The 25,548-nt window shown below is 38.0% G+C and overlaps 1 protein-coding gene across 3 annotated transcripts in view; it reads left to right on the top strand.

Moving 5' to 3' along the window:
- SLIT3 (slit guidance ligand 3) overlaps positions 1-25,548 on the top strand; it is a 512,041-nt gene that overhangs the window by 314,158 nt on the left and 172,335 nt on the right. For all 3 annotated transcript variants that reach the window (XM_048064726.2, XM_013178499.3, XM_013178496.3), the window contains exon 10: positions 13,872-14,013. In XM_048064726.2, the coding sequence (XP_047920683.2) occupies positions 13,872-14,013 (142 nt within the window). The remainder of the gene's footprint in view (positions 1-13,871; positions 14,014-25,548) is intronic.

Raw genomic sequence — 25,548 nt, forward strand, 5'->3', positions numbered from 1 at the left:
AGAAATGCATTTTCTTAAATAAGGAGAAGAAAATATAAAATTGGAAAAAGAAATATTGAAATTTGGCTGAAAGGAAGAGATCTGGCAGAGGAAAGGCATGGCAGTATATATGCTGTGAAAAAGAAGGGAAGATATTGGACACAAGCTTAGAGAAAGTTTTGCAGGCAAATGGGTAAAATTTGCAGGCCCATAGCCTGCGAGTGAGATAGAGACATTACAAGATGCACAGAAGCATACACCATTTGTATGCTATCCAGAGCTACTGGTGGTGACAGCAGTCAGGCTAGCCAAGCACTTTGTGGGCTTAAGAGATAAGCCTAATGCACAAAAGCAGTATGAAATAGGGAAGAAAGAGATACAGTTATGGTCACTTCTGTCACTAAAAATTACAACTGCAAACACTGACCTGGATCAAACAGAAGATGAGCATGGAGGTTTACCACATGAACACTCAGCAGCTGTATTGGTGCCAAGCCTGTGTAACTGTCTGTAGAGGATAGGTACCTCCTAATGTATATTTTAAATTAATTCCCTATAGATTAGTCAATCAAAATAAATAAAAGCAACTTAGCAAGTTGTAAGCCTTGGCATAATAAGCCTGAAAACCCCTCGGCTCATCTTAGATACTTGAGTTAAAGACAAAAATATTTAGTTTGTAGGGAAGTTTTTTTGTACTTAAATGTACTATACCTGACATTAGAGTAAAGAACCTACAAAAATATATACTGACTGACTTGACTTACCAATTTTTTAGGTATATCTGTAAACATGTAACTCTTTCAAAAGTTAATAAATACAAGAACTATGTGACAGGTTTCTTAATTTGTTTTGCTCTTGTATGCTTGTTTTTGTTTACTTGTCTGTCACCATCTAAGTGTCTGCTCCCTGAAGCAGTATCCTCTTGATGCATAGGTTGGCTGTCTTTTGTGAATAGTTTCACTTATATGTGACAAAGAAAAAGAGAATTGGTGGCACTTTGAGAAGTGTTTGATCTCAAGCTTAATTATATCATAGATGCTAAATTAATGTCCAGCCCTGGACATTTGCAGGAAGTGTTATGGGCATGTGGAAAATTAAGTTGTGCACCAGTGATTTTTGTGGCATGATTTTCAAGAGTGCTGAGCAACTTCTGTGTATTTGTGGACATTTGAAGATGCCCAGAATATCTGAAAAATATATTAAAATCCAAAACCAACCAACCAAACAAAAAAAAAAAACACATTGAGAGCTGAACTAAAAGAAAAGTTTAGAAAGTTAGCAATCTGGGGAGAGGAAGGATAAAAATAAATGGATAAATGAATTGAGCTATTAGTAGAATCTCATTTTACCAAAGAGGTAACCACAGCATGTCTGTCTTATGAAATGAAGTTTCAGATGGGGCATGCGTTCAGTTATTTGGATTTATGATATAGTGATCTGAAAGAAAAAAAAGTGATTTAAATCAGGAGGAGATAATAACTGCTGAATGAGAAATTTAACATGGACAGAACTGATCTAAATGGACTTTTCTATGCAGACTATGACTTCCAAAAGAGAAGAGGTTGTTTAACAGTTGCCTGTTCAACCAGGAATGTAAAAAAGAACTCTCAAAATTTCCCTGCTTTTTTATTAAAACATAAATTAATAAAAATTAAAGGAAAGAAGCTTCCAGTGAGACAGTTCATCAGCTGTATCCCTTAGCCTTCATCTGGGAAATTACATATACTGAAAAAACAATGCATTTGAAGAGCTCATTTCAGTGTAGGATTTAGCAGGGAACTCAGCTTAGTAACTGCTACTTGCACAAAATCCTACATGGATAACCAGTTTAAAGAGGATATAAATCTTTCCTGCTCCTTATTATGGGTCTTATTCCTGATTTTACAGCTTAATTTGTTCGTGTTTGACTATGAAGTCAGACTAGGACAGGAGGTGAATGGTGAGCTGAACTTGTCCCTTTGCAAAGGATTTTTATACAATTTAAGATTATATGAATCACCATAACTAGCCTCAAGCTGGCAGTGAAAGCTTCTTTGCATCATACTTACGAAGTGCTGAAATACAGTGTAGTGAACTACTCTGTTTTAGTACAGGCTCAGCATTTCAAGTGCCTGTATTTTTTATGACAGTAGAAATATCATCACAGGAAAAGAAAAATCTCAATTTTTCCTCCATTGTAAAATGGGGTTCATCAGAGCATTCCAGTTCAAAGCTTGTACTGTTGCAAACTTCAAAGAAGAAAAAGGAGAATGAAATAATGTAGGGAAGGAAATATATATATATATCCTTTAAAATCCTTTATATATAAAAAATCCTTTATATATAAAGATATATATATATATCCTTTAAAAACTGATTTGTGATTGTTCTTTGAACACTATGTAAAAATACTTTTTTTATATACCTTTACAACAAATGTTGCTTCAAAAAAAAAAAAGTTTGAATGCTACATACCAAAGAATAATTTAAGTTGGAAAAGAAAATGTGAAACACTGATAGAGTTGTGCTACAACTGGAAACCAAGTTTTTTGATTCCTTCTGGACACAATGCTACTGGTTCTGTATGGAGATATTTATAAGCACTAGGTACAAGGTCTCTTAGGAGAACATTGCTGAAATCAGAGTTATGTGCCAATACACTGTGTGAATTCAAAGTGTTATCTTTTCTTTTATTTTTTTTTCAAATAATATTCTTCAGCTTCTGCACATAAATTATAGAAATGTTAATTCAAATGGCACTTGTAGGCAAATTGTGAGCAGTGGAAAAGCTATTCCCTTGGTCATGCTCATGAGCATTTGGCTCAGAACTGTAGGTAAATGTGTAGGATTAAATAGTGTGCAGTTGCCTGGAGAAAGGTTTGCAAATATGGCTAATTGGATTTGTGTTGCATAGGAGGCAGGGAAAAGGTCATTAACAGAACTGAGCAGGGTTGGGACTGGGTGGCCCCTCACCACTGGGGAGAGCACTGGGTGCTTCTGGCACTGCCAAAGCCGCTGGCTGGCTTTTTCAGCAAGCTGCCCGTCCTCATAGCAGTCTCTGTCCTCCAGAGCCACCCCAGACTGAGCAGCCTTCCTGGGCCTTTGCCTTAAAGCCATCTGCTCCCAAAGAAATCTCCACATATACGCTTCCCCCCATGCAGGTGGTTATTGAACTCTGGGAAGTGTTGGTGAGCCAGTCTCCTACAAATGGCAATTTATGATGCATGTGGCACCATATGATGAATGCCCCAGCTGATGAGCTGCAGATAGCATGGTATATTTCTGTTCTCTTTCACTGCCCTAACATTGCAATTGCATCATTGCCGTTGCAAGAAAAAGGGTATGCTAGGCAAAGACTTGATGCCAGTCAGAATACTTACTGCATTGTGATGCCTGAGAACTGTTTGCTTTTATATTCCCTTAATTAGCAGAGAAGCATCTGAGCATGCTGGCTTATTCTTATAACCTCTTAGAGCCTTCCAGTTTTTTGCTCAGATGAAAACCATGCTTCCTTACCATGTTCAGATGTTTCACTGCTGAACTGGCCTCTCTGTCTATTTGTCCTATTCTACTTCCTCTCTCCCAGCCCCCTTAGGATAGTCATTTTATTTCACTTTCCTCTCTCATGAGTTTGGCACAATCAAGGAGCCAAGCAAATTATGGCTCCCTGATTTTTCTTTCACCTGCTCTTTACTTATTGACGTTGAAATTAATCTACATATTGATCAGTTATGTCAAGTGATGAAGTGTTTCTCACTTGCATTTGTGCATCTGTAAAGCTTTGCAAACTGAAGTGGTGGGTTCATGAAATTACAACATCAGCAGCACCTTGATCTTTTCAGTGTTCTGTGCAGGACCAACTGATTGACCCATCTATATTTTCTTACAGTGTTCAATCACTTTGGTTTTCTTGAGTATATGCAAGAGAAAATAAATATGCACCTGAACTGCATATCCAAGAATAAAGCAGGTGTATTCAAAAAGCATTATAACTCACCCTGTAGATGGGTAGCATGTTTCAACCACTGCTCTCCTCGGCTAGATGCGTCCAGAATAGCTCATTTGAATGGAGTCAGTACTCAACTGGTTGCTTGCAGCAGGGATTATCTGGTAGATAAGCAGGAAGATTGTGGGTTGATTTGGTGGCTGTTGGGAAGAAGCTGATTTTCCCACCATACTGTTACTGCCAGTTCTGAGGCAGTTTGTTGGTGTTTGAGGCAGTGTGTTGGTGTTGGCCCTGAAAGAGCATGTTGGTACAGATTTGTTTTACTTCTGCCAGTACCTTGAGGTGTTTTACAGTGGGCAGCATTTACAATGAAGACTGGATAAGATTTCTTAGAACAGACCAGAAATGTTTATTTCCAACAATTAATGAATTCATGCTTTTCTGGTATAGAAATCACCAGGTTATCATCAGGTTCTAAAATATTGAAATTAATGGGGAAGTGATTTGCCCTATATATCTTGCAGTATGGAATTTAGCAAAAATTATGTTTAAAATATATTATTTCAAGTATTTTTCTAATATAGTTTTCTTTATTAATGAAGCAAACATTGAAGAGAAGGAAGTTGAATCCGTACACCATTCTCTTTTTCACTGTAAATCATTTTATCTGGTTCTTGGACCTTAGTTCCCATTCAGAGAATCTAAAATAACCTGACGAAAATCAAGATTCTTAATTCTGAATTAAATCAGTTCAAGTTCATTACGAATTACAGTCTGAAGCTGGTGCAAGAGAGAAATAATTACCAGAGCCAAGTGTATGGTGATTTCTGATACGGAATTTAAGAAAATCCTGGATTGATTGAAATCTCAGTTGAAGATCTAGAGTTTCTGATTCGTACGGTGGAACTGCAGCTGAGGTATAAAAAAGAGGAAAATATGTTAGGTTCCTGCTGCTTAACGCAGACTGGAAGCTGTAATGAGGAAGCAGATTTATTTGTTTAGGTGAGTTCAAAAAGTCTTAAAATATAGCTGTTACTCTCTGGCCCAGACCACAGAACTCAGTAACTTGTCTTGCTCCGGTTTTCTCTTAATAACTTCATAGCAGATTGTTGAGGAGAAAACCAACAATGAGCAACTAATAAAATAGCACTCCTCAAGCTTAGTATCTTAATGAGAACATTCAGAAAATGCCAAAGGAAAAGTGTGTGGAGAGGGGAACTCCCCTCCATCTGTTCCTATTTAAAAGACTGTGCATTGGTGTATCTGCATAATTAGCAGCGGGTCTGCTCCTCCCAACATGGGACACAGAGGCACTGCCGGCGTGGAAGATTGGTGCTCCCTGGAAACTAAAAAGGGGGGAGGAATGCTTCCTAATGATGCAGATTTTGTAAGTGCTGGCCAGAGGTGATGGCCCCGGAGGGAACGGAGTGGTTTCTCTCCGTGCGGCCTGCCTCAGCTCATGCAGAGACGGGCTGCCAATGGCCCTTAGTCGTGGCGGTCACAGGAAACTGGATAAGCAAAGTGGGAAGAGGAGGCCTTTTCTCTCTGTGTGCGCGAACGGTCACCTTTGCCGTGTGGGACATCCTCATTGTACAGTTTATTTTATTGCTTTTGGAAACGAGCTTAAGCATTTTGTCTAGCTTTGACCTCATTCCCAAAGAGTGACCCATGAGTCATAATAGCCAAGTGACATCTTTTTTCTCGCTGTTATTTCATGCTTTTTGTGACCATCAGAAGATTCAATAAGGGCTTTTACAGTGCAGTCTATGCAGGACTTTCAGTATTGTTTGACTTTTAAAGACTTCCGGGGGGGAAAAAAAAAGTGCTTTGAATCTGTTCATAGAACCTTTTTGTGGAACTCTGACAGAATTTTTATCTGCTCTTATAATTTTGTACCACAAACTGACATTGAGACCTAATCTAAGGAAACATTTCAATACTGTGCATTTGTTAGCTGCTCCTGAAATGAAATATTCTAGGGGTTTTGCTGATATACTCATTGCTATTTACCTGAATTTGGTGTCTTGTTTCTATTAAGTTTCTTATTACAGATTTAAATTTGCTGTAGCATTAGCAGTTAAATGGTCTTGTACTTTAAGAATCTACTTCTTGGATTGTTTCATATGCAAGATGCTACATATGGTGTTATTTACTTGGGGGACCATCCTGCAAATCTAAGGGTTAAAAAAACATTTATTCAGGCACTTAAAATTGCTCTGAAGAGCCAAGCTGAAAATTGGCTTTATGTTTACAGTAAATTTAGTTTTACTGCCACACAATTGTGTGTCCATCTTGTAAGTATGATGACCTTTGATCTGGAATTCTCTTTCCTCAGAGCAGTACGTGTAGTTTTTAGATACTTGTTTAAAGATAGCAGATTTGGGTATAGTTACTCATTCGTTTGGCTTTTGCACTATTGCTCTAAAAATAAATGTGAATGTTAATGTCCAAAACCAGTGGCTTGATTTATTACCAGTGTGATAATAGTATTTTGCTATACAATGGAAATGCATCATGTGCTGAGCGATATACCCACGGATGGGTACCGCTGGACTGCTCAGATGTCATTTTTAGGAGCAGTGTCACATTCAGCCTGATGTCCCCAGTGTAGCTGTGTCAGTCTGTCATGCTCGTGATGAAAGTGAATCCCATCTTTCTCCTGTTCCTGAAGAGAACAGTTTTAGTGTTGAGGCAGGGAAAGTGCAGTATTACCTGTGGCAGGACACTGGGGCCCAGGAAGCAAAGACAAATACATGATCAAACAAAATCAAGTCTTGTTTTAAACTCTTTTTCAAACACCAGCAAATCAAGCCACAGGGCCTCAAAATGCAGTCTTAAACTCTTCCTATCCCCTCAATAACTTTGTCAAACTTCATCACGAAGTAGTTCAGGTTCTCTAATGCTGATAACCTATCAGCATTTGAAGGCTATTCGAGAACAGTATTCCCTTTATAGACTTACATTTGATCATGACCATTATCTATCATTTGACCTTGCTATTATCCTTTTGCTTAAATAATTTCTCATCCTCTTCCTTTTTATGCGTGAATATATTTATAAGGTCACTGTATCATTTCCGGACCTATTTTTAAATGTCACTTTGTATGCACCTTCCAGACTGCTGACACAAGTTGTGGAATCTGTTTAAATGAGATTACTGTGCATGTATGCCTTTTGGACTGCAGAAGCACTACATCTTTTAAGACTTTGTAGTACCAGTATTTCTTTTGCCTTTAGTTTACTTTGGAAGACCAAATAGTATGTATATAAACCCAGAGAGCCAAATACGTGCTAGCAGCTTTCCTCAGGGTGCAAGAGTCAGAAAGTTGAGTAATGGCTGCTTTTAGGAAAAAATACCTGCGTTACCTGACTGGAGAAGGATGTTCAAAGAAGGGCTCAGAGGGGCTCAGTGCATAGGAGACATTTAGGACTTCAACTTTTGAGTCTCCCCTGTAGAAAACTTAAACAGAATAAACTTCCCTGGGAAAAAAATAACTTTTGTCATAGTTAGGAAATTACTTAAGTTGTCTCGCAGATTCTGTTGCAGTTTTACTAATTCTTCAGAAGAACAAATCACATTTTAGACCTCACTTGTTACAGGTCAGGCTACTTCTTTGTCCTACATTTTTCCATTTCGTTTAGAAATAATTGATGCAATCCTGGGGCCATCAATGTTAATGAAATAATTGCAAATATTAGTGGTGCGGGGTAAGATAATATGATATAAGGTCTGATTTTCAGTGGTGTTAATTTACCAATGCATCTTGAAACATGCAAAATAGGTTTGGTTGTGGTTTTTTTTGGTAGAATAAAATAGACTTCATTCATTACACTAGGCCTTCCTTTTGCAACAGTTGGATATTTTCTTTTGTATTCTTCAGTATTTGTAAACCAATCGGTGTTGACTGCGCCTACAGAACAGTTGCTGTTTATGTGCTATGAATTTTTAACAGATAAATTTACTCTTTGGGAATGTTCAGCAAAACAGTGAACTTGAATCAGATGATGAATATTCATGACAAGTGCATTTTTGCATACCATGAACTTGACAGTATTAACATCGTCAATCAGGGGCCTAAGTCACTAATCATAAATACTTAACGCTATGCTCAGTGAAAAGCTGTTGAACAACCACAGATGGAAATAGCTGCATAAACCTTTTGCTGCACGTTCCTGTAGAATAAACACATTTGTACATTTATTTTTTCCTCTGTTATTGGAGTATTTGCGATGAAGCAATACTATGAATGTTAAATTTGCAGATAGTTGTGATTGACTGCCCAATATCTCTCTGCAGGACATTAAATTGTATTTTAATGCTGGGATGCAAGTACTATTCAGGAGCAATATATCTGTTTTAGGTATCTTTTTAAGGTTGTATGACTAGAGTCTAGTAAAAGCTCATGTAGTAGTAATTGATTTCAAATGTCCCAGCATTGTAAGAAGTTCCAGTGGGTTATTTAATTAAACCACAAAAGGTCATAATATATCCATGGAGCTGCAGTACTTGTACTGTTTTGTTTATTGATCAATAATTTCATGTCTGCCATACTTCAAAGGATTTAAAGTCACCACAGACTTCTAACCAGTAAATCCTATCAGAACTATCAGCCTATTTTTCTTGAAATCCATCAATACTTTTTTACAAATAACTAGCATTTTTCAAATAGAAAGGAAGTGCTGCAAAGGCAATTGGATAGGTGTGGAGGCAATGAAGCACGCTACTTAGTGTGCCATAATTGGGTGTCAGTGCAAATGAGATTATCTAGTTTATTTAGTCATCGCAAAATTTATTTTAAATGGTTGTGACATTTAAACTTGCTTTATTTATGCTCCGTAACCATTCTGTTCTAATTGTAATATCAATCTATTTGCTGCTCTTAAAAGGCTAGAGGCCAATGAGATGCTTATTTGAAAAGAGCACTTAATTCCTCTGTAAACTGCTGGGTTCTAAGTCTCTCCCCCATCCCTCTCTACCCCTAACCCACAGTCTGAAACTGTAATGTAAAATGGTGCAGGCTAATGGCATGCCAGATATTAACTACCATAATCATTGAAGCTGTCATTCCATTACATCAGGCTCAAAGAACATAGTAATTTTTTTTTTAATGGGGATCTTATCCTAGCTTCCACATTCTGTTAGTGTTTTTTTCTTTTAACAAAAGGTGTAATTGAGTTGGTGATTGTTAAGTATTAGAGAAAAATATAATTAACATGGTGAACTGTGTAACTGAGAAAAAAATCTGAAATTGTAAAATGACAGATAGTATGAACTTCAGAAAGGAAAGTGTATAAATGCAGCTGGCTTGTCCATCACTGTTTCTTTTCATTGCATCCACACAGTAGGGAGTTTACTGCAATTGTGAGGGACACCAACAGGAATTCTAAAATATTCTTTTCCCAGGCCTTTTCTTTTAAGGAAATATTGGCAGCAAAAGTAAAGTGCATTTTTAGATTTCAGATATTCTTACTAGGGCCCTTGATCTGTCATTATTCTTATCCTCTGTATAATTATGGAAACCATATCCAAAGTTTAATTTTCTCTACTTCAAATTCCATAGCCTACATAGACTTGTTTTTTGACTATCTCTCCACATCTATACAAACATAAAACTGATAACACTCTCTTGGAGTTTTTGGTGCTTTAATTCTGTAGATCTGCTATGGAACTAAGCCTAGATCCTAATTTAATGGAAGCAGTTAAACCCAAATCAAAATTTGAATACTGTTTACAGCATTATTCAAGAAATCTTCACCTTAACAGTTTACTGTTTTTGTAAGATCTGATGGAATAGGGGCTAGATGCCTGCTGAGTGTTCATCTGTAATATGTGCTTTGTCCTTTGCAAAAGAAAAACATTAACAATACCATTTGATGGTAATGATTGGCAATTTATTTACAAAGTCTTTTTATTCGACTAAAGTTTTTGGAAATTTACAGTCTACATCGTCTTTTGTTCATGAGGAAGAAAGAGTTTCACCAAATATATAGGGCTGCATTCAGTATGGAATCAGAAGTATTTTTACACTAAACATAAAATGTCAGTCAACAGTGACAGGAGTACTGGATATTTTGGAGCACTCCAAGAATTCAAGCTTATAATGACAGATAAATTTTATAAAAATATTCCTGTTTCCATGCTAATTTAAGTGAAATTAAAAAAAAATAAATCACTCATTATGTGTGGAAGTAGAGGGTCCACATAAGGACAGCCTCTTTATTTACTTTTTGCCTTAGTTTTTCCTTCAGCAGAAGGTTAGATCCTATAACATTACACATCTTCAATGCTATTTTTTCATCCCATTTTAGTTCCACCTGCACTAAAATATATATATATATATATATATACAGCTTTTTCTCTCTGTTTTGACTCTATGTACCTCCACGGTTAACTAATCGGTGATTTTTTTTTTGGTTTGTTTTGATTTGTTTTGTTTTATTTTTACTCAGTAGCCATAAATCAGAATTCTGTTCACAAGAAAGTTCCTCTTTCATAGTGGAAAAGCAGAGGTAAATGGTCTTGGCTCCAAATTCAGGGGAAATAGAAGGACTCCTATTGGCTTTATTCAATTATATATCAGGTGTGTGTTTGGAGGGGATGTGAAAAGTTTATTGGCCAGCACAAATAATGTTCCGACCTAACTTCTGACCTTTCCATTCAAAAAATCTCTGGAAAGTTCCATGATACTTAATGGTAGAAGGACATTAATTAGCACCTTGTCATTGTTGGTATGTGTTTTCTGTGAAAGGAAGACTGGTGCTTCTGTCTTTTGTCGTGCTTTTTAGAATGCCTAATATAATCTCCTTTCAAAGTGTTCCATTAATACAGAGCACTCTGCAACACTGTGTCACGTGAACTGTGGAGGTGATGAGCTGAGCTCCACTGGATTTTCTATTAGATGTTGATTTAGATACAGTAGAGTCAGGAACAGACTCTTAAAACTCCAACTGGCAGTATTTCAGGAGATTGTTTGTTTATTTTTGATGTTGTGCCCTAATGAAAAGGTAGTATATTGCTACATTAAGCCACAGTGATATGTTGTAGTGGTCTAACTCCAAAATGCATTTTACCCTCATTACAAAGACTCCTCAGAAAGCATATCTATCATGTGTGATAAAGGTTGGGTGCCAACTTTCTTTTTGCCTGCCAGGGCTCAAGGATTGCTCTGAAGAGTTCCTTCCCACTTGGAGCGTTTGGCCCAGTCCATGAAAGCTTGCAATAGCTAGTTTGCACTTCCCTCATTATTTCTGGTTTGGACATCACACTGCAGTGCAGACAGACAGAGAGGATAAGTAAAACGTGTGATCATGTTGTAAAAGCAAATCTTTTGTTCTTACGCAAAGATAACAGAGGCCTGTGCTCATTTGGAGGCAATATAAACTATTTCTGGAAGCATTCACATTTAAAATCTTGTACGAACCTTGGACTGAGTGAAAGGCAGAGCTGGCAGTGCTTTTGGTGATATGCAGTAGAGTTCTGCTAATTTTAAAGGAATTCCGTTAATTCATGATGATGGTATGTCTGCCCTGCATTTTATGGCCAGAAGACCGACCCAAGACTCATGATGAAAGCAGCTGCAGTCTTTCACGACAGATGAATTGGACTCTTACCCATGCCACAAATGTCCTCTGAGATCCATTTTTTTTTCTTTTTTTTTTTTTTTTTGGAGACGGTTGCTACCTTTGGAAATAGAATTTCTAGAACCTGAATCGGCGTTCTGAGGTCTGGTCTGCCAAAATACAGAGTCACTCATGGCTCTGATTAGTAATAATAAAAGCTATATTTAAAACATACAGTGCTTTGAAACCCACATTTTTCTTCTGCTGTCCTGACAGCAAGTCTGATGATGACCAAATATAAAAAAAATCAAACACAGTACTATAAGTTGGCAACATTTCATACATAGTTGAAATCACACAATGGTTGGGGTTGGAAAGGACCCTAAAGCCTACCCAGTCCCAACCCCCTGCCAGGGGACACTTCCTACCACACCAGGTTGCCCGAAGTCCCATCCAGCCTGGCCTTGAGCTCTTCCAGGGATGGGGCATCCGCAGCTTCTCTGGGCAGCCTGTGCCAGGGCCTGACCACCCTCACAGTTAAAAATGGTTATCTTATACTGAAACTCAGTAGCATATTTTAATATAAAACAACCTTGTCATCCCTGGCTATAAAATAATATTTAAAGGGATAATCACTTGCTTGAACTAAGGGAAATGCAGACAGAAAAATGGAAACAAATTCACAAAAGAATTTGTTCCGTTTCAAACAGAAGGCATGATTTTGCAGTAATTGTCTTTTGCTTTCCAGGAGGGCTCCCTCTGCAAGTATAAAGTCAGCCTTTAGAAGTTTTCAGCTGACATCTTTTCAAACTGTACCTACATTTCAAAGTCATGATAGTTATAAGTGTGACTAAATGACATTCTGATGTTGACTTCTGATGTTGACAAATAGGAACATTTAAGTAGCACAGTCTTCCAGGTACTAGTTTAAGCTTCTTCCAACAACACACATTGGAACTAACTTTGCTGGACTTCTGGTGTTCCATAAAATGCTGGACAGTCTGCCAGCAACATTTGAACCACCTATGTTAAGATCTTATTCTTCCCAAAATATTTCCCAAATATCTTTGCTACCTATCAGTTGTTTGCATTATATTCAGATTTTTTATGAATATATGCATATGTAGGTTTGCTGTATAATGCGTTGACTTTGATGTGCACAGTTAAGGGCTAAAACTGTGTGTGTATATATAATATTTTAATTGTCATAATGATATTGGATTGTTAATCAATGTAAACAGATATTTTTTGACTTTGCCACCTGCAGTTATCATTTATGAAAGTATCAATTGTGGGTCTTTTCCAAGACAAAGCCCAGGCTTTATGCTTAGCTTCCCATGTTTTCACATGTATTTGTTATTTGACAACTGAAATAATTTTGTTCTTCTAGCCAAAAGACCAAGTATGTTTTGTGATTATAATCTATGTGATCCAGAAAAGAACCATTTTTTTTTCCTGTTTCTGTTAGGTTTTTAGGCCACTTCTTTCCAACACAAGCATTTATACTCAGTCCTCTGTGTCTGGTCATAGCTCACAAACATGCTTAAGGTTTCTTGTCTTACATAATTTGGAAGTGTGATTCACCATAAATAGGTCAATAACTTCCACATCTCAATAGTATTAACCAGTGTGACAAAACCCTTCTCTTTGCATGTAAGTGGGTATGTATGTCAAAATTTTAGACGTAAGAGTCATAGCCATTTAAGTAAAACTGATGAAAGTGCTACAGTTTTGAAAAACTTGTTGACAATTAAACTTTGGTCTAATGGATGGATTAGAATGTATATAGAGCAACATTCTCATGCTAAGCCTTTGTTTGTTCTCTAGTTTCTTGTCTTTTAGTAGAGTTACTAGGTTAAACAAGGATATGAAGGGTTGAACTTAATTTTTTATAATATTTTGTTGTGTTTCCATTAACTGCATTGTCTAATCTTGAAAAAAATAGCTTTCTATTTCCAGCTCTTATTACCATAACAGGTTACATCATTTCAAAAACAGAAGTCATTATTGATGACAGTCTTCTCTCAGTATGTAAAAGTACTCAAGGAGTATTAGTGTAATGGCAACTTCAAGGCAAAGACAACTTTTGGAAATACCCCTTGATCATTAGGCTTATTTTGTAAATCTTTGAATAAATTGATATGGTTGATCATGGAGGGGACCAAAGAAGTGTCCATGATGGAGAAATATTGATAGAGTGGAGACTGAGGAAGAATAAGAACACAGTAATCTTTTATACATTTTCTCTGCAGTTGATTTATAGCACATTATATTCACTGAATCCAAATAAATTATTACTTAGTATAGTGGAAAGATCTGGAAAACTCGGAGCCTGATGTATTTTATTGTTAAAATTTCAGGCGATCATTTTTCAAAACTAACATTTAATGTTTTCATTATGTCTCAGGTTCCCAGGCTGAACCTCCATCATGCAGTGCCAGTTCCATCACTTGCCCATCTGCCTGCACCTGCAGCAACAATGTAGTGGATTGTCGAGGAAGGGGCTTAACAGAAATTCCAGCTAACCTACCAGAGGACATTTGGGAAATGTAAGTGCCAGTGTAATGCACCATTCTTTGTCATGTCTCTCCATTTTTAGTCCATGATGTGAAAGAAATGCATATGTTTTGAGAACTGTGTTCTAAGCAGTTATCAGATATATTGTAGTTGTCCTCTTTGCCTTCACTTTTTTGATTAAAGGGCTCAAATCAGTATTTAATGTATATTAAGATACTGTTGAAAGTTGTCCTACCTCAAAACAAGATGAAGCTCTTGGCATATTATGTACAGATTGTGTTTATATCTCACAAGTCTGGGATTACAGTTCTATACTCAGGAAAGAGAAATAGACAGTCCCCTTTTTGTTTTTGTGAAGTGGGATTGTTTTTATTTTTTGTTGGTGAATTGGCAGTTCTTATTTGTAATGAAGTATGACACTGGAGCAGATTGTCCCTGCTGATTTTATCTTTGACTTCTTGTATGCCATATTTTGTTATTCCCAATTCTTTAATGTTTTTCTGACTTTTTTGTGTGTTGAAAGATGTGAAGCTTGTTTTACAGACTTGTTTCTTTTTAGTGCCTTTAGGAATTGCAATAATCTACTTTTGTGTCCATAGCATCATACTATGGTGGTTCTGAAGTACTGTTACCTGTAACCAAATTGCTTTTGGTTAGTCCATAAGGAATGCAGATCAATTCTTTTCCTGTTTAGGTGCTTGTAGTGCAGAGGTTACCAATATCCAGCATGCTTTTACAGGCTACATAGTATGGATTCAAATATGTTTATAGTCACTGCACTCATTCAGCTTTTAGTTGTGGTAGAAATACTGCTATATTGCAAAATTCAGTGAGATAAAGCACAAGTTGAATTGCTTATGTGCAGCCTGGCCCGCTATGTTATGACTAACAGGAATGTAAGGGTTGTGGACAATGAAAGCAACATGCTATGTTCGTTGCTGATGATCTGCTCTACACCACCACTCCTCTAAGTGACTTCATGAACTGCTTTTATCATTTAAGATTCTCCTCAAAATTGTTTGGATTTTTATCTCAGTGTAACAGAGGTAACTTATTATGCTTGACTGTGTACTTCAATAGAAAATACATGTTAAATATTAGCACAGTAATGCAGGGAACAAATAGCATCTTAAAATTCATATTGTTGAGGATGTATCTAGAGCATGTAAAACATTTACAGGAAGTATAAACTAATACACAAGCTGTTCCGAATGCCCATTTACTTGCCTCCTGACAAAGTTCAGAACATATTGGTTGTGTTGGTGTCCAGTATATGGCTGTGAATAAAATGTGCATGTGTATGTAATACTTGATTTTCTATCCATGAAAGTTAGCTTAAAGTTATCCTAAAAATATAAACTGTATTTGACATGCTAAGAACATTCAATGTGTAGTCCTGTTTTCAGTTCAAGTCAGACAAAGTACAAGTTTGCAGGAGTGGCTGCATTGGTTCATAATAAGAGGCAGAGAAGAGATTGGTTTTAGACTTGCTCCCAAATTAGTGCTGATTTAGAAGAACTATAAAATTTTATTTGGTAGTATTAAAAATGATAGCAGAAATCAGATAATCTTTGTGGCTCCGTGCCAGAGTCACATGGAGAGCAGTATCTGCAGGAGGAGTGAAATTGGTGTGCTCCAGCAGTCTGCTGTCAGCAACACTCCTCTGTGTGAGAAAGCAGGTGAAAATGGCAGTCTGTATTGTGGTTACAATAGCAACGAGTATCCCCATCCTGTCTCCTTTCTAGTTTCTCTAGTTTCCTCTAAACCCTGTAACTTGTGAAAACAACTTAGGAGAGCTCCTTAGGAGAACAGAAAGTGAAGGAAAACTCAGAGAGACTTTAAGGTAGATGATGAGATAGCTAGTCAAGATGCGTATAACATTCTGACAAACTTTCATAACCTGGAGGTTACAAATCTTCTAGTTCCATAAGAACATCACATGAAGTTCTTTAAAGATTTAGATCTGGCAGATTTCTTGCATTTTAGGTAGTACTTATTTGAGTCTCTGCCCATATGTAAACCTCTTATATCACTCTAATCCTGCACATATCCTTTACAAATACATAGCATTTCAGGTGGGAGTAGTTCTGCAGAAGGAATATTGGTGACTGCTATGTTCAGAGTGTAATGAGAGCTAACCCTCATGTAAACTTCTATTGCTTACTTTCTGATGGAGTCAATCATGAGAAGATTTCATTTTTATGAAATATATGTTAAGAAATTCAAGTAGTTCTATCAGAATGAGTGACATCAGTGACATTGATCACATACCAGTTTTTTTCTACCGGTAAAACAGTTAATTCATTTTGTAAAAGTACTGGTAAAAAAAAAAAAAAAAAAGGCAATCAATTAACCTTAAATCCAAGGGCAGGATATTACTCATTCTTGCATCTAGTTTGAGTAAAGGATATTCTCACAGAGAAAAATGTTTCTGGAAAGATGGAAGATGCTGCCACAGTGTTTTCTCAGAAAAATCCTGGCATAAATTCCTTTGACCAAGAAAGCTGTTCTGTTTTATGCAGATGTCTGTCATACTGCTTAGAAATTCAGTTTGTCTGAGTCTTCTCTGTGCTTATTCAATACATAATGCATTCAGAGGTCAGGTTCCAGCTACACATGGAAAAACGACTGTCTTTTGGTTTGATGTGATAGGCAGGATAATATTCTCTCACTGTAATGTTATAGCTGTGAGGCCAAGTAAATTTTCCCTATATGCTGCAACTAATATCTCTTACTCTCAGACAGGGAGTTGAGGGGTTGTGGCTTGTGTGTTTTTCCCTTGGGATTTATTCCCTATGATTGATTTTCAGTCAGACTCTCTGTGTAAAGGTGGCTGTGTAGTGGTGCTGCCTGAACAGTTCTTTCTGGACCCTGTAATCCCATGATCCGATCGATCCAAATCATCTTTTAGAGATCTGACTCTTACTAGAGACAAGATTCCTCTTTTGGTATATGTGTGGTACTGACAAACTGTTGCTGGGTTGCTGTTGCATAGATCACACCTCAAAAGTCCTATGGGATATTATTTGAGATGGTATATTTTTCATTTATCTGTTTCTTTCTAGCATTGCAAATAGTCATTCCACATAAGAAACATTTCCCCTATAGACCATAGTCCATCCAGAATATTTATGTTAGTATTAAAGTGCTGTGCCTACTCTGCTCCCCATGGGGCCTTTCCAAGTTCCCTTGCTTGTTAGTTGCATTCAGTTACAGCTTTGTACTTGTATTTCCACATAACTCAGTATTTCTTTGCAAGCCAAACTGTTTCAGATAAGCACCCTTGACTGACAAACTGCCCCACAAAATTGAAACACACAGCTGTTACTCTAACATGGTTATTAACAATGACATACGTTTTACTCTGTGTTTCAATATTAATTAAAGATCTTTTACTCTGCCTTCTTCCTTTCTTTTTTCATTAATATGGGTAGGCAGAGCCTTCTCCAGCAAAGCTGCCAAGTCCTAAATTTGTTTTTGTTTTCAAAAAGCAATCACAAAACAGTCAACCCACTTTTGTCATGGGACATAAAGCAAGCATCATATAACGCTAATCTTCCCTTGCTGCTGACCTCTGCCACACGTGACTCTGAAGTTTGTTGCATTACACTATTCCACCTTTCCCCTGAGGTGCATTATCCTCAAGGCCCTCATTACAAGCATGTTTATTATTAAATAAAGGAAAGTAGGAAAGCCAGAAAGCTGTATACCATGCATGATTTTTCATAATTTCATAAAATAGGTAATCAGAATGTACAAAATGCAGTTCCTTTTTTGTAAAGCTTCGTGTTCATTCGGGAGCTGACGGCAGCAGGCAAATTGACTGAGGAAAAATGAGTTACAAGAAACGAAAGATAAGGATCAGAGACTGTGTGTTGTATGATACAAAAGATTCCCCGCTTACAAAGTGATTCTCTTGTGTTTTTATGAGGGGAAAAAAAAAGAAAAAAGAAAGAAAGAAAAAAAGAGCAGTGTATGTTATAGAGAAGCAGGGGAGAATAAGCACAGACAAGTTTTGCACATATACCTTCGTGAAAACAAGTCATTAAGTACCAGGAGGCATTTACTAAAAAGAAATACCAAAACATATGACTTCATGGTTTGCTGGTAAGTGAATGATATAATCATTTCACCGCATTAGCACAGCATATGAAATAAAAGAAGTTTGCATGTATCTAGAAAGGGTAAAAGCAAATGCTTGCAAGATAAAGCAAGAGAACAGAGCGTAATGGACAGGGAATGTGCAGAATGGACTTGACCTTGGAGGCAAGGGATGACCTAGAAACCGGGGAGGAGTTTAAATCCAAAGCTACCAGCCACACCTCCGAGAGTCACTGCCCTGCGGCTTGTGGGATCTTGGAAGCACATCGTCAGAAAAACACTTGTCACAGCAGCAGATTTGGGTCAGGGCAGTTTAGGCTCTTGTTGGCCCAGGACGTGGGGCTGGAGGGACCTGAGCTCTGGCCCTGTCTGCCTGCTCTCACCTGATAGTGTTTGGCTCGTTTTATGCATGGGAAAGGATAGCTGTCCTGCACATTCAAATATGAAGCACTGGGAGCAAGGGCATTGTCAGCCCTGTCTGTAGCATTTCAAACAGTAAGCTTGCTTCAACAAGTTGCCTGCCAGGTTTGTTTCATGTCCGCCAGTACTGGAGAGTGATCAGTAACTCCCCACCTCACTACACTTTTCACTGTCCCTTCTTTAGTCTGAAGTTTTCCTGCTGATTGTCCGTCTCAGACCAGTCTCCTTTGATTTGTATTTTAGGGTCAACATTTGCTGTGACTCAGGCTACATTTTAGGATATTAGTTCTGGACAGGTTCTGTCTGAGAACTTCATACACCTTAAAGCAGTTGTGCAGGGACTACTGCTGCTACCTTTTTGTTTCTCAAAAGCTTGTTGTGCAACACCTTCTTGTGTGAAAGCCAATTACATGACCCTCCAAGTGGTGGCTCTCCAAAGAAGGAATTGATTTATTGATAGAGCCAAGGACTGCCTTGTGGGTTGGGACAGACACTTGAGAGAACAAAGACTAGCTGGGCCCGATACGGAAATTGTTGGGTAGAGAAGACTGAACTCAAGTGAAGAAATAGCAAAGCATATGATGAGAAAGGCCAGGAACAAAGGAAATTGAAACAGTTTGATAAAAGTGTTGAGACTGAGAATTTGAGGAATGTGTGGGGGTAAAGCCTGGGGTTGCTGGCAGTGAGCCTGGGACACAAACGCTGCAGGGCTGGCTGTGGGGATGTGGCAGGAGGGCTGGAATGCCGGGCGGCACAGACAGGGCCAGGGCAGGGCAGCACAGTGAGGATGGAGCCAAGCACTCTCACCAGAAACCACGCAACTTCAGAGCCCTCCTGACATGTCAGCATGCACTTCTGAAACCCAACACCAATTTACCTATCGTTGTTCCTGTGCACTGGTAACCATCCACACAGATCTCAACTATTAGAGTGCACAGGCACTGACTATTTTACCCGCTGTTATTTCTTCCAGTCAGACATTAATTCCGAGGTCTGGGTGCCGTACTTCTGTTGTGCCTGAGTTTCCTTGAGATGGAACTGGTTATGTCAGCTTCCGGTTTTGAATCCACTAAATAGATAAAGATATTAAAATATTAAAGAATTCAAATTGAATCAGTAAAGAAACTAAAAAATGCCTAGTTAATGTTGTTGCCGTCTTCCTGCAGTGCTTTCATATCTGTTTGTTGTGGTATGCACTTTAATTGCAGTGTCGTCTCATGTTTCTGTTGCAAGCTTGGACTCATTTCTTACTGTCTAGGAATGGATCAGTGCGCTGTGCAGTGAGGGAGCCTGCATATATAGGATCTGCGTTTGTTGCAGAAACAGGAAAATTTGAAAATAGGGACGTTGAGAGAGATGAACTCATGAATGTTCTTCAGAAAACTGGCTTGTATCTCTTCTTATCACTGGTTTTATTAAATGATTCTGAGAAAGTGACTTGCACAAACTTGTTATGGGTGGTCACTAATGATGTGATTCTCCTTTCCTGGCTGACTCAGCTGAGATATTCAGAAGCAGTTTTGAGGACTCACAGGTACAGTAAAAGTCAATAGGAACTGTGCTTTGAACATACAGTGCTGTGCAATGCTGAGTACTCTGAAAAGCCAAGTCCCAATCACCTGCAGACTTGAGTCTGCAAAATCCTGAATTTAAAATATGTATCTTTAGATGTTCAAACTCTTCTTAGATTTTAAAGCAGTTCTTTTCCATACTGAGCTTGCTGTATCACTCTTGCTTAACCTTTACAATGCTCTCTTGTCTGGTGCGATTAAGAAAAATATAATTGCGTAATCCAAAAGTAATGCTGGATGAGATGTATCTAAATTAAAAATGAGGACATTTTGTTTAAATGTTGGTGTAATTGCTCCAGACAGAGTAAAGAGACTGACAGTCCCTCAAGGAGAGGGCCTGCTTAGGCCCCCGTATCTGGTGAGGTTATAACCACAGCTTCCAGTCCATCTTCTGAGCAGAGAGTAAAATAGGATGGTAGCCCTTGTACCAGCATCTAGCTTTGGCTTAAGGTCAGTTTTGAGTCACTTCTCTGTGTTGGTTTCATTTATCATTCTCACTATTGATAGCTGAATTGATGAGTAAGATTTTTGTAGGTATGGGTAGCGCTTGGTTTTGCTGCCTGATTTCTACTCTTAGGAAGAATGATAGAATTTGAGCTCTAAGGAAAAATCTAATGCATTTAGCTGTTATTTGCATGGTTCTGTCAAAATGAAAACAAACCTACTTTTCTGTGAGAGAATCACTTTGAAATGTGATGCAGTACTTGTTCCACCTTTAATTAACAATTTTCCGACAAATTTAATATTTAGAGAATTTCTGCCATGAGAGTACCACAGTGTTGGGCAGTGCAGGTGGATGGGCAGACAGACCTGTAGATAAACGAGTCGGATGGTTTTGTTACTTCAGTGATTGTGTTGGAAAGAAATTACCCTCTCTGTTCTTCAGTACCCATATGGTTATGTATTACAGCAGAGCTGGGACTTAGTCATGAATCTTGATGAAACGTTTGTGATCGTGAGGAAGGTGATATACAAAATACTCTTTGGATGGTCTTTTAAGAGTAAATTATTGGTATATTCAAAATCAATTTTCCACCAATTAAAGTTGGAAAAGCTATAAAAAGAATGATTGAAGATCTTCCATTTATTTATTCTAATAAAATTAATGTTGTTGTTGTATAAATTACAAATTAACTGCAGCATAACAGTGTCATGTGAATTAACAGTTCCTTTTCAAGTTCTCAGCTTCAGAAAAATGAGATATTTTTTTTTCTCAAGAATATAGGTGTATGGAGACTATAAATTTGGGGGTAGAGGAAAGACAGTTCTGCATTTAAAATTATTCTTCCTCCTAAATGAAAATTACAATAATTTTCCCAGGCTTCCAGTAAATACTGCAGCTGAAGCCAGCACAGTATTTTTGAACACTGTAATAAATGTTCCATAATTGCCTCTGGTGGCAAGTTCTCTGGCTAGGGAATCAGGTTGGCTCCTGTAGTTGAATCATATAATATGATTTTCATTCACTGCTGTAAATTGGCTCTGGACAGCTTCACATGTCAAATTTGACTACTATTTTCTGGATCTCACTAGGCAAACTGTGTCAGTGGCTCCTTATTTTCAACATCAAAATGAGGTTTCTACTGACAGGACAAGAATATGTTGAAGATCTTCTATTCAATGAGAGCAAGACAAAAAAAATAATGATGGAAAAATAAAGAAAATATTTGAGATTGAGAGTCAGTAGAGAAAATATATATGTGAAATGTCAAGAACAAAGGTGTATTGTTTGCTGAGACAGATTGAGGAAGCTCTGTTTCACAGTTTTAGAAACAAGCAGTAACTGCAGGGAGTTTCTGCTGTAAGACCAAGGCAGGATTTACTTCTTATGTTTGCTTTTATTTGTAAAAGTAAGTGTAACTAATGTCATCTCTAGGCATAATAAGGTGGTTTTGGTTTGATAAATACAGTTTTTTACACTGATAATAATATTCGTTCTTTTGGCTGAATCATTTTTTACCTTGTTCTCTCTTCTTACTATTGTGAGATAGATTTCTGAAAGAAAAAATAAAACAAAAAAGTTACGTGCAGGTGAAATTTATGCAGGCATGCCCTGTAGGAGTTAGTATTCTTACAAGGCTTGTAGGTTTGGGTTTGTTGGTATTTTTGTTGATTTTTTTTTTCCTCCGGAGACTTCACTTCAGCAAGAAGACATGGTTAGCCTTGTTAATAAATATGTATGGGGCCCCAGCAAGGGTCATAAATAGTTACACCAAGTAATCAAATTTGTTAATTGAGTATCACCCAACAAAGAGTAGGAGATTTACATCAACAAAAAGCCCTAGGTCTTTTTTATCTAATACAAATGTCACTCAAAACCTTCTGTTTTGCCAAGCAAAGTGGCGAAATTGAACTGCATAATGAGCACATACGTCCTGACATCTGATTATGAAAGTGTGGAAGAAATCACAGAAAACAAAATAGGGAGCAAAAAAATCACACTGAAATATAATGTACTAATCCAATTTTTACTGTAAAAAGTGCCAATCGTTCTTTGGTTTACATGTGGTCTCCTGTTTATTTTGTTAAAAAACATTGGGTAAAGAACAAAGAGTATGAGGAATGTTTATTTGCAAATGTTAGAATCTGGTTTGTTGACAAAATATTGCAGGTGACAGCCTTTCAACTACCATGATTTGCAAATGTGTAGTAAAATTAGATGTTACTGAGCGTGTGGAGCTTTTCACAAAATATTAGATTATGGATTAAATTATGGCTTTTTTTTTCCATCAGTTTATTGTTTCCATTTACACCTTAAGTGTAAAAATATAATTTTAAGTTACAACTTGACAAATGTAATAGAAGCCAACTTGAAGGAATCCTCAGATTCCTGAACTAGTTATACCATTGTTAGAAAATTTAGAAAATGATCTGTGCTGGAAATATCTTTAGGTAATTGGAAGTTGATAGAGGATAGGCTGGATCAACCTACAGAATTAATGATGATACAGCAACATGACTTGTTTAAGAATTTAGTCTTTCTGGGACCTAATGGAACAAAAGCACTTTCAGTAAAGCAAGCATTATGAGTCTGGTTCATTAAAAAACATTACAACTTGTTTACATTTATGACATGTATCTGTAGGCCAGGGATTGATTGCTAGGAGGCACTGTGGAAACCAGGTGTCTCCCAAGTATGAGCTTGAAGCTTCAGATTTAAAATCAAAACAAGCAACAACAACAACACGGCAAACATGTTCAGCAGAGATCTGAGCCTCAGAGCAGATGCTGCATTGTTGAAAAGAAGTGACTGCAAGAACCTCATCCTCTGCGTAATACCCCGTGGGCCAGTCTCCCTGGAGCTCTCTGAACAGTCAGTGGGTCTGAACTGCAGTCACTGGGTCTCACAAAAATCAAGACGTGGGACCCATGTTTCTGCTGTGTTTCCTATGCCAAAACATCTTGGAAACACAAACCTAAATGAACACTTGCATGGTGGTTGAATGAAGTATGCGACTAGGCTGTGTTTCAGTAGTAGGCAGTTGGAAATTGCCGAATCTCTCCAGGCTAGGGACTCTTTCTTTCCCAGATTTCTACTCACAGCCACGTGCCCATGGACAGATCCCACAGAGGCAGACACCTTCCTAAAAACTCTAATCCCAAATCCATGGGAGCCAGTGAAGTCTGCTGAGAAGGGAAATTCTTTCCTCCTAATCCCACTTCTGATCCTCCTGATGTACAGGGCTGATCCTAAATATCAGATGAGGGAAGCAGCAAAAGAAGAGTGAGAAGGCGTTATTTTGTATTCTGCCCCAAAAGAGCTTCTGTTGTACCTTTAACATCCTCACTGATTGTACCCACGGTGGTACATGGTGGCTCTCGGGGAAGAACGCTCACTTGAAGGCTCTGCAAAGAGGTCACGCAGATGTGGTGTTGCAGTGAGAGGGAGCTCAGGTACTGGTAGCATGCTCAGTGGATGCCTGCGCACTAACTCCAAGGATGAAGCAGGGAAAAGAAGTCAGTGAGACTGGCAGGAGAAAGTAAGAATGAAATGTGATGAGAAGGGACAAAAATTCCACCTGGGAACATGGAGTATCGCAGTGGTAGGTGGAGGGGCCCTGAGATTTGATAATATATTACTGCATTCTGTGGCTATATAGATATGAACGTCGGTGTTATGTCAAAAACTGTTTTGCAGAATACCAGACCACAGATTTATCTGATGTCGCCCTGTTTGTCTGTACAGTGCTTGGCAAAAAAAATAAAATACAAGAGTTGGTGGATTTGTAGTGTGACTGCCACTATAAATCCAGCATTTGTTAGTGTGACCAACTGCTCAACTAGTGACTGGTGTCAGCATAAACTAGATTAGCTGTAGTATGAGAGAAAATCCAATATGACCAGCACCACTTTTAAATGGACACCATGGTATCAGGGAACACATCAAAACATCTGGTTTCACTCTGAAAGACGTCTTTTGGTGACCGTTATCAATATAACTTTCTAGATAGATTTATTTTGAGAAGTCACTTTATTCTTAATAGGATTTTGTCCTTTGCAGATCTGCCCTGAGTTAGGTGAATAGTTAAGAAACAGTCTTTTTAAAACTACAGGATGAGCTTGACAGCTAGGCCCTGAAAATCAACACCAAATATCAGAATGTGAGGGGAAACTCTAGTTGTCACCTTGTGTTAATATAGGCAGACAGTTTACCTGCTCTCAGTTCTCCAGTTCCTAAGGCAGAGAAGCAGGCTCAATGAGAGAGGGACTTATAATACATATTATTAATTTTACTTGGAAGTCATTCAGGCACTGTGATGAAAGGTAGCAGTGTAAAAGTCTTGGAGAACCACATGTGTTTAGGGTTTTTATAGTGGTGGTAGAGTCTTTGGCTAGGGTACAGACTAAAGGCTTTAACTGTCTGTTAGTTCAAACAAGCAGTAAGTGTTGAGATATTTAAAATGCTGAATGTCCTTCCATCCCAAAGCACTATGTCTTCTACCTGTCAGAGAGCTGAGGGGTGAGGCAGAATCACAAAAAAAGCTGTTTCTTGGTAGCGTAGGTCCATAAACACTTTGTAAAGCAATGGGTCTACAGGTCTTTTGCCTCCTGCTTTGCAGGGAAGTGCCCTGCACAGTGCTGCAGTGTAAAGGGCAGTGACTGTGTGACTTCTGCATTCTTCATTGCAGGATAAGCCACAGGTGCTGACAGTGCCACTGTGGTACAGGATTCCTTCCTACCCAGCGAGGGTCTCTCCTGTGCAGTGCTGCCTTTGGGTAAATACCACAGTGCAGCTACCTGAACCTGCTGTGGATGGAGAGGCAAGAAAAGATTCAGGGCACAATTGGGCTCTAGCCCCAAGACAACTGGATTTAAGAGTGATCTTTTCCTCTTAAATACTGAAAATATATCTGTGAATTTTTCCTCGTTGGAGTGCAAAATGTATGATAAGATATATAAGTCAAAAATATGAGATAAATGTAAAGTAATGGTAAAGCAGCTTTTATAATCCAGTTGTTCTCCCTCCCCGGCAAG

Source organism: Anser cygnoides, chromosome 14 (assembly GCF_040182565.1).
Source record: "Anser cygnoides isolate HZ-2024a breed goose chromosome 14, Taihu_goose_T2T_genome, whole genome shotgun sequence".
Taxonomy (NCBI): Eukaryota; Metazoa; Chordata; class Aves; order Anseriformes; family Anatidae; genus Anser; species Anser cygnoides.